Raw genomic sequence first — 14,578 nt, forward strand, 5'->3', positions numbered from 1 at the left:
GGGGGGAAATATCTCTGTGAGACTGAGTGCAGTTTTAGGAGTTCCCTGCAGCTGTTTGTGTGCCTGCTCCACTCTCAGGCCTGAAGGTTACTACAATAGAACCAAGCCCGGCCTGCATGTGGCAACTAAAAATGGAAGTGAAAATGATCTCTGTGCTCTCGCCCTCACAGTGTTTTTCCATTTGTATACTCTATGCAATAAAAGTGTAGTGCTGTTTCTCACTGTTTTACCTCTGTGTGTGAGAGAGGAGAGGTTAGTCTGAGAATAAAACACAACGATTGTTAGGGTTTGTATAACATTCTCTAACAGATTATTAGTACTTACTGAAGATGAACACTGATGCACTCCTCCTTCAGTTGTAGTAGCTCTAGTGCCAGTGGGAGTTTTCCTATGCAGCCAGCCACATGTTTGCCCACTGAAATTAAACCTTAAACACTTTTTAAAACTTCTATCTCCTTTGTTTTGCTATATTTTAAACAAAGGCTGACTATCATTAAAAGTTTCTTATCTCTGATATCTACTAATTAGGTACATACTCGTTTGATTAATCGTGAACCATACTGTATTTCATTGACAGAGTAAACTGCACTTTAACAATTACAAATAATCTTTATAATATTCCCATATTGTGTGTGCGTAGCCTATATTTTTTAACAGTGTTGGGAAGGTTACTTTTAAAATGTATTCCACTACAGATTACAGATTACATGCCCCAAAATGTATTTTGTAACGTATTCCATTACGTTACTCAATGAGAGTAATGTATTCTGAATACTTTGGATTACATACTATATTTTCATGCTTTTTACAACTACATGAATGTACTATTGCTGTGTGATTTATTACTATTACTGAAGGTCCGCGGCTCCGAACCGTAGTAAAGGACTTCTGGCTAATACTCGGTTCGAGTTGGGCTAGTAGCCGAAAACTAGCTTTACTTTGTTGTCTGGGTCAACTTTTCTAGCCAGAGACAGAGAGAGGCGTTGAAAGGCTGCTCCAACGGAACTTATTGTTTCAGAGGAAAACACGAACACAGCGTACAGTCGAGTCTTAATAGCTTACTTACAACTGGGCTCGTCAGGCTCTCTTCTTGGCTGCAGTGGTTATTATTATATTTACATGCTTCCAGCTCCCGTTTCTGCTCGATGACAGCTCATACTTTTCCACTCTCCTTCTTCTTCGTCCTCGCACTCACAGACACATAACGTGTCGCAGTCCATTCTCCCTGCAACACGGACTACACTGCCCACGAGGCTACATTCTTTAGGGCTATGCCTGTAGCATTCTGCCTATTAGCTTAGCACAACAACAACAACAACAACAACAACAACAACAACAAAAAGGCCTCTCTCACCCAGGAAACACACAGTCGCAGAGAGAGCGTCACCCTGTAACCACGGCAACCATAACGCTGCCGCCCTGCCTGGAACAACGGCACATAACTGTCAAACAAAACCCAAACAGTCCTGACCCGCAACAATATGAAACAGGAAAATACCACCGTGTAATCCATTTATTTCAACAAAGTAACTGTATTCTAAATACCACCTTTTTAAACGGTAACTGTAACGGAATACAGTTACTCATATTTTGTATTTTAAATACGTAAGGCGGTACATGTATTCCGTTACTCCCCAACACTGTTTTTAATATGAGTATATGTCACCACTTCTCATTTCCTTTCCTTCCACCTCGTGTACTCATTTGTGCACACACTCAGCATGTTGAATAGTCTTCCTTGTACCCGTGTATTGCCCATATTTGGGGGAGTTTACCTATAACCCCATCTTACCTTCAATGAGCTCGTCTTATTTATTTTGAAAGCTGCCACCCATCATTTCCGGTGCCTCTCTGAGTTTCGGCCTGACTTGACGCAGCTGTTGCATGAAACACTGAAAACATGACCCGACAACAGCCACACGCCAACACGGAGGCACTCAAAAAACCTCCAGCCCGGAGCCAAGTCCTCTCTGTTTAACCAGGAACAAGTACGAGCGATCGGAACGCTTCAGATCACCGCCGAGTTTAGACGATCGTCGGGCGGTTGGAGTTATTGTGAGGGTGTATGACTGGGCTGAACTTTGCCAATCCTGTACACTGACGCTGCACAAACGGACAGTGAGGTGATTTCCATTTGGCCAAACGCGGAGACACCGAAACGCAATATAAGACGACGACGACGACGACGACGACAGGAAAACAGAATACAAAAGCCTCCGGGGGGAGTCGGGGATGAGTGAATGCCTGCAGTCGGATAGTCAAGTTATACGTAATGAGGAAAGTTTGGAGGGACAGCGCATCAAAGGAAATATTTTGGAGGCAGGTTCCTATTAAAGTGGCACTCTGACTTCAGTGGCGTAAACATCAAAATTACTATGTGCGAAGTGGCCATGGGGGAGCAGGACGGGGAGATCTCGGACGTGGAGCAGTGCTCCTCTGTGGCGGAGAACGGGGTCATGTTGGTGGTCAATCACAGCCGGGCCCGTCCTCCCCTCAGCGTCGTGCTGGCCACCGTGCTCTACTGCGCTGAGTTCATCACGGCCGCCGTGCTCTGCAGCATGTACTATCACACCGAGGATGTGATCTGGATGAGCTTCACCATCGTCTTCATGCTGGTGCCCGCTGTGCTCATTCAGCTAGCCTTAACTTTCATCAACAGAGACCTGGGTCGGGACCGTCCTCTGGTCCTCTTCCTGCACCTGCTGCTGCTGGGCCCGGTTATCAGGTAATTGGGAAACGTGGCCAGTGTGTGCGCTTGAAATCAGGATACTTTACTGCTTGTCATTTTTGTTATTACACCTTTTTACCCACAATAATAAGGTTCGTCTGTGATAAATTACCATTTTAGGGGCATTTAAAAGCAGAAGAAAACATCCCCAGTACCCATGAATCCAGTTTAATTTCCAGTCATTCCAGTTTTGATTTTACACTGTAGGGAAGTTCACTAGATGTCAGCCACTGCTGACTGCATGAAACGGTGACAAGTAGCACATAAACAGACAGTTAAATATATGTTTTAGCAATAATGTTACAGATTTTTACAGACTTGATGTTTCTTTATCTGCAGTGCAGTATATAAACACCGTACGACTTTTAAAACTGAAAAAACAAGAGCGGTTTTTCACTGATTGCTGACATGTTCGAGACAAAGCAGTTAACAGAGAAAACTTGCATGTTGAATCTCATTAGTTCTCCTTAAGTCCTAAGTGGGCATGCAACTTCCAGTTTCCATGAACAGTGCAGGACAGTTAATGGTCTACAAATTGACAAGTTCTGCAGAATGCATTAAAGCCTGGCAGCAACCTCTGAGAGCTGGAATGACTCTGCAGCAGGAGAAAACTATGGAGACAAGTTGCTTAAAGACGTAAGATGCATGATATAAATGAACAGTAACACCGGTTAGGGTTCAGTACCTTCATGAACTACAATCAAACTGCCACTTTAATTAAATCTAACAAGTCTAACAGTTGCAAACGTTGGAAAATTTCATTAGCTTTTGCTCGCGTACCCAGTAAACTGAAAACTGCATAGGACTATCAGTCATTTTTGATAGCTCATAATCTCCTGTGGTTGTAAGGCAGATATTCTCATAATCTACCCTCTCAGATGAGTTTAAGCTGCCTTTTTTCTTGTAATATCTGTTTTTTGACATTTCATCAAACACGACAGGAAGTCATCTTTGACTCTGCAAAGCTGTAATGAACTCTAATTTGGCCACGCTTAAATATATCCACATCCACTGATGTCAGTCCCTTGCTGTTCACTCTTGCAGCACTATGGTTGAACCAGTGTTTTTGCACTGAATAAAGATTTGCAGGTTTGGTAACCGAATCACACTCCAGATGGAAAGCGCGTCCATTGTGACGAAGAGGCTAGATGAGTGAACATCACAACCTCCCACATCCTTCAGTGTGTTGACTAGTAATAGACTTCAGAACAAACAGCTTGTCCGATGATATCCGTCGCCTTTTTTAAATGAAAGTCTCCCTGATGGCCAACCGCTCGACGGTTGTGGTCACTCTGTCAAATGACTGCACAACACTTACTCATGCCTTTGTAGCACATGTTTCACACTTATGACTTGATGCCACTCGATAGTATGACCTCATCTTATGTTAATGGCATCCAAAGGTCTCTGCTGCAGACCAGTCAGGCAAGAGAAAGAGGAAAGGGGTTTTGGATGTTGCTGCAAAGGTTTCTTGAAATAACGCATGCTTTATTCTATTCTTGTAGGTGAGACAAATGAGCACATCTAGGAAAAAATAACACCAGTGCATACATTTCAGTCAAGCAACAATGAGTGTATGCTAGCTTTGATAAAGCTAGTTCGTTTTTAGAGGGAGGAGTTCTGTTTAAATATGCTCAGCTTGCACTTCCATGTCCGTTGATCTGAGCTGAGATACCTGTTTGGCACATGTTGACTGATGTAAGAAAACACAGGTGGAGGCGTACCATGTATGAAAGGAAACATGCATGAACTTCAAACCTATGCTTCCGTCCCTGTTTCTCTCCCTGAACTTTGATTTGTCTCTGGAGTGCTCAGACGTAATGACGTGCATTTACAGTGAAACTATAGGGCGTGTACCCTTTTGTCTTCTGTTGCAGATTAGGTGCCCTGGAAAGAACAGTTTGCAGGAGGCACGGCTAAAAGTTGCCTTAATTTATGGCTCAGCTTTCAGCAAAGCCTAAAAAAATCCCAGTTTAAATATATTTGAGCATAATTTACATATTTAAAAACAGATTGTGATTAAATTATAAATAAATGACAGTCACAGGCAATGCTTTGTAATGCCAATCAAAAGTCAGGAAATCTCAAGTGCTGAGACAACACTATTGATCTAAGCTTATATTATGTAGTGTAGTGTTCAAATATGGTAAAAGAATTCAAGACTCACGTTGTTCCTGTTTTACCAGTTTTAGTAAGTGAAAATTGCATCGCAAATCATAACAATGTAGCAGCGACATATAAAGAGTATCTACTTGCATGCTGGATTGCAAAATAGAGCAGTGGTTCTTACTGTAAATGAAGTAAGGCCACAGTATCTGGCATCCAGCCACTAGTATCTAATTATTAACATATATAAGAGATAAAGCCACACGAAAGAGTAATACAGAATGATATTGGGAGATGTTAGCAGCAGGAAGCACAACTTAACATTGGTAAAAATTTAACTACATTTACTCAAGTACTGTACTTTTTACAAGTTGCACAAAAAACTTTACACTGTCTTTAAGACAAACAGTCAACACACTATGTGTCTCCAAATGTGGTGTTTTTGAGTCTTGGTGATGAACTCAAGCTTTAGTAACCTGACAAAACAATCTTAATTAATGACTTATTGATTCTCTTGAGTGAGCTGGACGATAGAGAAGCCTCCATTATGGAGGCTGCTATCAGAAGACGGGCACACTGTGTCCAGAACGGAGTAGCTGTGGTCAGCACTAGTACAGAGTCAGGCTGTTGGTTTGCTTGATGCTCAGTTGGCACTAAGAGTCCCAAAGTCTGCCAAAACATTATCCCCCACACCATTGCATCACCACCAGCAGCAGCAGAAGCCTGAACTATAACACAAGGTCGGATGGATTGATGCTTTCATGTTGTTAACACCAAATTCTGACCCTGCCATCTGAAAAGGCGCTGCAGACATGATCAGACTGGTCGGACCAGACAGACTTTTTCTAATCTTCTCTTGTCTGATTTTTGTTAAGCCTGTGTGAACGCTAGCCTCAACTTTCGGTTCTTAGCTGGCAGAAGCGGCACCCAGTGTGGTCTTCTGCTGCTGTAGCCTATCTGATTCATGTTCAGAGATGTTCTTCTGCATTCCTTTTGTTGAATTTGAGTTACTGCTGCCTTCCTGTTAGCTTAAAGCAGTCTCGCCATTGTCCCCTGTTGTCTGGAATCAGCAAAGGTTTTTTGGCGAGAGAACTGATGCTTACTGCATATTTTCTCTTCTTCAGACCCCCCTCTGTAAACCCTAGAGATGTTTGTTTGGGGAAAATTCCAGTAGATCAGCAGTTTCCGAGATACTCAGACCAGCCTGCCTGGCACCAACAACCATGCCACATTCAAAGTCACTTAAATCACCTTTCTTTCACATTCTGATGCTTGGTTTGAACTTCAGCAGGTCATCCTGGTCATATCTACATTCCTAAATGCACTGAGCTGCTGCCTTGTGTGTTTTTGCATTTGCATTTTTAAAGCAGTTGAACAGGTGTACCTAGCAAAGTGGCCAGGAAGTGTTTGTTGTTGCTTCCACGTCACAGCTAAATAACTTCAAACACCCCTGTAGCTGGATTATGAAAGGAACCAATCAGAAGAAGACATTGTTTTAAATAACAATCCGGTTTAAAGTATTACATCTAAAGGATATTAGAACTGTGAGTTATGCACAAAAGTTATAGTAGACTGTACGCATAAAACATAAAAGGGGGAAAAACCATGATTGGGACCTTCTAATTAATAGGCATAGATAATTTCACATTTGGCGCTTTAATAAATGGGTCCTGATCATGTTAACAGTTTCAGATTGTGTTTTAAAGGAGCTTAGAGTGACTGATTAAAAGGAGAAAATATCAAGGATGGTCCTGCTGCCGACCTTAACAAAAAACAGCTGGGTCTGTCAGCTGTATAAGTTGCTGTCTATCCAGCACACATCTCACCTCCACCTAAAAAAGCTTTGCTCATGCCAGTGATTCAAAATGGCCTTTGAAGCAGTTTTCTGCTGACTGCATGTCTAATGCTTTTCAGTTATCATCCATTGTGTATCTGATGCCTGCCGGTAGTGCAGCAGTGAGGCCGGAAAACAGACACCATGATTGTTTCTGCAGTACAGCTCATCCTGTTCTGCATCATTATGGACCGCGCTGCTGTGAATAAATCACCTCTGGTGCTTCTTGGCTCAGATGGGAGGCTTCCTGTGTGACTTAGGGATGGCGTAATTGCTGATCTCGTGGCCACACCGTCAGACATACCATATCTGCTGTCAAGAGAGGAATCTCAACCCTTGATGTTCACAGATAACTGTATAGATGGTCCATTTTTTTCAGAGCCTTGTATTACTGGTGCATGCATCTGAAAATACTCTGACAGTCAACGTAAAACAAAGACGTTATCTAATGAGAAACTTGTCTTGACTTGTCTCTTTAAGTGTATGAAACCAAACCAGGGATACACAACACATAATTGCTTTTTTGTCAACCAGGACTAGTTGAAACATGCTGAGCGTCTTATGTGTCTCAACCTTAACAGTCTGAGGAGGCTTTGCCACTGAAGCTGATGGCATAATCCCAAGTGACCAAAACAGGAGGATGTTGCTAAAGACTTACTGAAAGAACTTCCTGAATGCTCTTCTTCCCTATATAGTCAGGAATGTCAGCATTTCTTGAGTTGCTCAACCTTGTGTTTTTTAAAGGCAGTTCCTCTTCTTTCGTGGGGTATGTGGCCCGCAGTGCTGCTGTATTTGTACACTGAGGGGACAGATTGCATGTTTAGACTGCAAATACAGAGCAGCAACCAATGTTTCCTTCTATAAATCTATAAGATGCTTCTGTTGAAGTCGGGGTATTGATCCTCTTTGCAGGTTCATTTGTATGTCATGCTGTTGTTGTTTTTTTCCTTTCTCTAAGTGAAATTCAGCCTGCCTCTTGGTCGTTTTACAGACTCCTAAGTGGAGACTGGCTCAGGTTCAGTGCCATCATTTTGCATCCCGAGTCTACTGTACTGCCAGAGTTCCAGGAAATGATATCAGATTGTGTCTTCTCCGTAACGCTGTGGCAAATCCTGTACATGAAAGTCAAGTGGCTTTCCTGTGACTGCCAGCATAAAGAATAAAGTATGCGTGTGCTTGTGTGAGGCTGAGTGACTATGCGATCTTTTTTCCTACTTGCCATCTAAGTGTGGGTCAAACACAGTTCAGGCATTGAACAGTGGATCACATAAACACTACAGCTTTCCTAGAAAAAAGCAGCTGAAGCAACAGTGTCGGAAAAGGCATTCCAATAGAGTGATGTGAGATTTAGTGCTCCGGTGGGAATACTCAGAGGGCTGTGTTTTGAATACAGATGTACAGCGCTGTCCGTTCCTGGTTATTTCAAATGAATATTATTACAGTGTTGGCATACTTGCACTTTGGCTATATCACCTAAGTCCACATTCAGTTTATTTTTCCTTTTCATGACGTTTGTTGAGCATTCAGAGGCTTTATTTGAAGCAAGCAGCTATACATTTTCCACAGAAATCCTTTTCAGTGCAAAACCTGTTTTCCCCTCTTTATGAATACTGCTTTTTTCCCCCCCTCTGTGACCAAACACTGAGAGCATTTACCTTGCAAACCTTAAGGGAACCACACCCTGAGACTTTCTGGTAATCCATCCAGGCCTTGTGGAGCAGGGTAGTCCTCCTGCTGAGTGCCCCCTGCTGGACTCTCAGTGCTGTGTGCATTTATAGCTGTGATTTGCAAACAAAGGCTTGCTCATTCTTCTGTGACATGCATAAGAGCAGTGTTGTGTCAGTGCCGTAATGTCCCAACCTTTAAAAACAAATTCCCGACACATGAGCCCCAATCCTTTCCCTTCTTTCCTCTCACACGTCTGATTTGGATCCTCTGCTGCCCTTCAGCGCTCACACTCTCATGTGCTGATTCCACAACACAGACATCACAACATACCAGCGTGGCGTCCTCTAAGTTAAACCCAACATCGCACTGCCCTCTGTTGGTGTGAAAACATTACTTCGCTCACTCTCACACACGCCTCTCTCTCTTCCTCAGGTGTTTTGAGGCTCTGGTGATCTATTTTAAGGCAGGTAAAAAGGAAGAGCCTTATGTCACCATCTCCAGAAAGATCAAGCTGAAGAAGGGAACGGGGACAGAGATGGAGTGGGAAATTGGCCAAACGGAGCGCATCCTGGCCACGCACAGGAATGCCTTCAAACGCACCGCGGTCATCCAGGCTTTTCTGGGCTCCACGCCGCAGCTGACGCTCCAGCTGTACGCCACCATCCAGGAGAAATACATCCTCCCTACAAGAAGTAAGAATCACGGGGGGGTTTCAGATGATTATTCCAGTATGAGGGTATCTTTAAAAGAAAATCTTAATAATATTAAAATGATGAAAATCATTCAGGTTGGCAGCTCTTTATAACTATGAGTCATCACTTTGATTTGATAGTGTATCAAAGAAACTGCCAGTGTTAGTTTATGTAAATGCAGTCCACAAATACTGGGAGATTTACAGCAGAGCTATAAAATGTTATTTAAATGTCACATTGTTAACAGTTGTATCACCTTTAGTAATTACAATATCTGTAGATAAGTTGTCGAGTATGGCAAGGTTTTCCCAAGCCAGCCAAGACTTTGTAATTCAGTGTGTGTTGTAACTGAGCTCCTTGAGGAAGACGCCTGTGCAGACACCCTGCGGAGGAGGATGCCAGCAGAGTTTGGAAAAAAAGTTGTTGTACGACTTCATAAAGAGAGAGAAACATGCAGGAAGTTTGTTTAGCAGCTAAAAATAAATGGATAAATGAATCAAACCGCATAGAACCAGTCATGGCATGAGTAATCTGATACACGTTGGCTGTGTTTCTGGAAATACTTGGATGAATCTTGAGAGTGGTGCAGTCTGTCTCTGAGATTTCAAAAAAGCAAAAGCTCTGTGTAAATCTGAGTTTCTGTGACAGCTCAGACGTGGTGAAAGAAACCACAAAGAGTCGACCTTTTATGCACAAAATGCCCGTTGCTTGCATTTTGACACAAACTATTATGGGAAAACTTCGCAAAATAATCTGAACTGATGTCTGCAGAATATTGAGAGTGCGTTCTTTTGTCAGATGAGGTTAAGATGGATTTGTTAGGCTCAGATTTTAGCTTATCGTGTCGGCTGTCAACCCACAGAGGTGGGTGTTGGACGGTAAGGAGCCGTTAAAGTGCAAAAGATGTTACGTTAATGATATTCATGGATGGCGCCGTAAATGTCTGTGAATGTGTAAAAATGCTGGCTCACAGGATTGCTGCCATTTTTAAAACAAATCTGGCAGAAGGAGAAGGATCAGGCATGACAGTGATCCAAAGCACCTTGAAAAAATTGTCAAGTCAAACTTTGACCCGGACGCGTTGTCTGGCTTAAGTTTAGAAAACATTTTGGGTTTTTCAAACTAAAATGACAGAAAAACACAAACTGGAAACAACATTGCCTGATAAATAATAGAAATCGGTGTTAAAGAACTACACTTCCACGCCAAGCAGGACGGGGTTTGCATTAAAAAGTAAAAGGTAGAGATGAGAAGTGTGGAGGGGGCGGAAAAAAACAAGATTTAAACCGCAATAGTTCAAACGTGTACTGACTTTTGTTGCTTTGGGGCATGTATTCTTAACAATGTATATTTAAACTTTTTTTACTTTCTAATTTTACACAATTGAAAATATGCTAATATAAAACGGATGCTCTAACTTTAAGCTTGGTGACATCTGTGCTTACAAGCAGATGTGGTGTAATAGTTTTTAAAGAACTCCTGGGACCCAAAGCAAACTGGTGTTCTGGGTTTTTTTTATTTACAGCTTCAGGCATGTTTTCAGGCATAAATGTTGTTGTTTGTTTTCTGTGAATAATTGAGATCTAGATTTTTTTCTGCACACTGCTTAAGCGTAAAAACGGCAAATGTAAAGCTGCTGAGAAGCTGGAGGTGTGCAGTCTGTTGTCTGTGCTCGTTTCTTCTTTTTTGACACTTTGCCGTTTCCATTTTTATTTTTACATGATTTTATAATAAAGTGAAGAACATTCATAAGCAAGTCATAGGTTTGTAGACTTCTACATTTATGCAAAGAGTCAATGTTGGTCCTTCTTTACAATTTATGCAGTTCTCTTTTGCATGGTGGATTTAAGCTTCTGTGCTAAATTCTAATTGATTCCGATTCAAGTTTTATCAGGACTGAGAGCTGATCAATTTGTAGGCGTCTGCCTTTCCACTTGCTTTTTAAGAAACGACCATGGATTCTTAAGCAGATGAAGATGTGGGGAGGTTACTAGTCATTAATTCAGAATGTTAATTGATCATCTCTGAGCCCTTTAGACATCACTATCATGTTGGAAAGTGTTCAGATTGTCACCACGTTGCTCCTGAGGGGCCACACGAGAAATTGGGACTGTTGTGGACGTCCTTAACTTGTGCAGCCGTCCACAGTAGTCCCAGTTTCTCATCTGCCTCTGCCAAAACATCTGGACATGATTATATTATTTTGCCCTTTACCAAAGAATAGTGACTAAAAAAAAAAAAATAATTTAATTTTGTTTTATTAAACATTATTTTTAGGTATGTGTGGCAAAGTATAGATGTCCTGTGGCTAAAATTAACAAACTAAAAATAACTAAAATTCAACCTGTGTTTTGCAATTAAAACATTTTTTTCATGATGTTCTGGAAGTAGGAGGTATATTATGTGCAAGAGCAGTAAATAAGCCACAGACAGACAACACAGAAGGTCTACGGAGCATGTAAGAAAGCACATTCTCACTGTTTAGCTTGTTAACACGTCAGTCTTTGCACTGCTTTTAGGACAACTTGAAATTTTGACCTGATGATGGCACTAGAGGAAAGACTTTTTTTCCCTCTGTCCATCTAAAAGTAGTTGAGATTGTTCAGAGTGGAAGAGAATGATACCCAGGCCAACAGCCCAACTTCTCCTCCCCTCCTGCCATGCTGCTGGTGCAGTTAAAGAACAGTTTGTTTGTTTTTAACTCAAATGCTAATATCATCTTGTTGAATTGGCAGAATTGCAAGCTACATCGTGACCTTCAGAATATATAAGTGCTTCTTAGTTGTTTCTTGGACTTGACACATTTCTGGAAAACCTGATAATCCATCTGGATATTTCTGGAAAAGTTGCCTTTTTCACTCTTAGTGTCCCATAAATATTCTGAGGGAGTTCAAGTCAAGTGACTTAACAGTGATTTCAAGTAGTCCTTCAAAGTTTTGTGCTCATTATCCTGCTTCAGTGGGAATCCTTTCCCCAAAAAATGCATTCGAGAGAATGAAGCAGGTCTCTGATGAATGGATGTCTGCTTGAAAGACTGGTGTTGATCTCCCTAAATCCAGTGAAGGCTTTACCCCATCATGTTTCACCACCATTCTCCGGTTCTTTTTCTGCTACTTCAACAAATCTCACATTTTATCAGCAGCATGAACTTTTCTCCATCATTCACAATGAAATGCTGCTTTGTCTCAGCTGACCATTAGATTTGGTTTCCCATCTTGATGCTGCTCGTCTCAGAGAGTGTTTTTCTGATGAAGGCGCTCTTGTGCTTCTTTTTTTTTCAGTGATGGTGTGAACACTTTCGATTTGGAGCCAACAAATTCAGCTCCTACAAAGACTAGATTAATGCTGAGCCCCTCTTTCCTTGCAATAACCGATCGATCTCTGACACCTTCACTTAGTTCTAACACCTGATGCTTCCCTCTTTGCAATGCTCTAGTTATTGCACTGCAGACTCTGCAGTATATTTCTTATTTTCGTGTCAATGAACTTCCTGAGAATTTCCAGGTTGACATGAAATTTTGATGCGGTGTCAGACCCTGCTGTACGTCTGTTAAATTCTGATCCTTTTAAGTGAATAAATCATGTTCTCTGTGCCCAAACTGTTAATAAACCTACTTTGTAACAGTTTATAGTTTCTTGTGATTTTTGAGAAGTCTAACAGGTCACTTGTGTCTGTGTTTCCAGTGGTGCTGATGGTCATCACCCTGATCTCCATCACCTACGGGGCCCTCGTGTGCAGCGTTCTGGCCATCCAGATCAGATTCGATGACTACAAATTACAGCTGCGCCCCTGTGCTTACCTGTGCATGATTGTCTGGAGAGGCTTGGAGATTGCTACCCGGGTCACGGCGCTGGTCCTCTTCAGCACGGCACTCACTCATTGGACGATCCTTGTCGGCATGGTTAACCTTCTTTTCTTCTTCTTCCTCCCCTGGGTTGAGTTCTGGGCCAAGAAAGGCTCTCTAACTGAGAATGTGGAGAACAACTTTTCTAAGCTGGACACTGTGGTGGTGCTGTGCATGTTCACGTTGCTGTACGCCTGCATAAACATCTTCTGCTGGTCGGCGGTGCAGCTTGACCTCACCCATCAAGAGCTCATCGAGAAAAGGCAGCAATGGGGCCGCCTGGCCATGTACTACTGTGGGCGCTTTATTGAGAACTTCCTCCTCATCACGCTCTGGTACTTCTTCAAGTCAGACTTTTATGAGTATGTGTGCGCCCCGCTGTTGGTGGTCCAGCTGCTGGTCTGCTACAGCCTGGCTGTGCTCTTCATGCTGCTCTTCTACCAGTTTTTCCACCCTTTCAGACGCCTCTTCAAGTACAACGTCCACGACTGCCTGCACTGCGTCTGCTGCCATAAAAAAAGGCGTGGAGAGCAGGGGAGTCGAGGGAAGCCGGCACACTCGTACTCTACGTCAGCCACCATGGTGGTTGGGGCGGAGGAGCCGGTGGAGCCGGTGGAGCTGCTGGACACTCAGGGTTCACAACCTCCTGACCTCACCAGCCAGCTTGGAGAGCGGGAGACGGCTATTGTTGACGATATGATGGAGGCGGCCTAAGTAATCTAATATAAAGGTGCATCGCTGAGCAAAGTCTGGAGTAGCTAATATGTGTGTTTTTTCAGAGAAAGTGAGGTGGCATGTCAGAGAACAAACTTTTGCCTTTTTCTCTTCAGTTCAAACTTCTCGTTCTGTAAGGTATTTAGGGTGACTCCTGGTGTCCCATACACTGAGGGCCCCACAAAGGTCGGTACACGAAATAATGTAGCGTGCCGAGATATGCAGTGACACACAAAGGCCGCTGTTGAGAGGGCCGCCTGAGCCAGGTGTGAGGGGAAACGTGCCAAGTGGAGTGTCCCAAACATCGACCAGGAGACCACACTGTTTACTTAATCTCAGGGTTTTCATAGCATGAAGGCCCTTTTGCACAGGTTTGCATCTGAAGTAGGAGACTTATTAACAGGGAAAAAAAGTAAAAACACACTAACAGGAGGATGACAAGTAAAGGTCAGAAGATGAATTTATCTTCCTCATACCAACTGCTGTGATGAATGCCTCGTCTTGTTCATTGTCCACTGTGGCTGGCTTTTGTTTAAAAAGAAAAGGGGGGGGGGGGGGCTTTGTGTTGTGAAACAGAAAATTACAAATGTCTAAAAGCCTATGAGAATATTTTTGTGTCTTGTGTAACACACAGGAAACTGAGAACTAGCCTTATTTTTGATGTTGCATTAAGGAGACTGACACTGATGAGCTTCTATTTTATTGAAGTGCTTTAAAAGTCATTCTTATTTTTTAATGTTTTGTCCTGTTAAAACAGTGCCTTCACTGCTACTACTGTGTTACTTGAACAATAAATAAAATTATATCTGAATATTCAGGCTTGCTTTTGTTTATTTTTCTTTTATTACATTTACATATACAGCAGTACACCTTTTCTTGCCATAGAACAACTTGCATAGCCGATCAGCGAAGTGAGATATATCGTATTGTGCAACATATACTTCCTCATTCCTGCCATCCATGACAGTTGATCCAGTTTCCGGGAGGTAGG

General features: G+C 42.4%; 1 protein-coding gene across 1 annotated transcript; it reads left to right on the forward strand.

Annotated features, from left to right (window-relative positions):
* Positions 1-2,329: 2,329 nt before the first annotated feature.
* Positions 2,330-14,232, forward strand: xkrx (XK related X-linked). The gene is made up of 3 exons (XM_085373009.1): positions 2,330-2,725; positions 8,769-9,028; positions 12,713-14,232. Exons 1-3 carry the CDS (start codon positions 2,376-2,378, stop codon positions 13,585-13,587), a joined length of 1,485 nt encoding a protein of 494 aa, XP_085229135.1. The 5' UTR covers positions 2,330-2,375; the 3' UTR covers positions 13,588-14,232.
* The last annotated feature ends 346 nt before the right edge of the window (positions 14,233-14,578 follow it).

Source organism: Diplotaxodon limnothrissa, linkage group LG2, assembly GCF_057381915.1.
Source record: "Diplotaxodon limnothrissa isolate DT_005_m linkage group LG2, D_limnothrissa_male_GT1.1, whole genome shotgun sequence".
In the NCBI taxonomy this organism is placed as follows: domain Eukaryota; kingdom Metazoa; phylum Chordata; class Actinopteri; order Cichliformes; family Cichlidae; genus Diplotaxodon; species Diplotaxodon limnothrissa.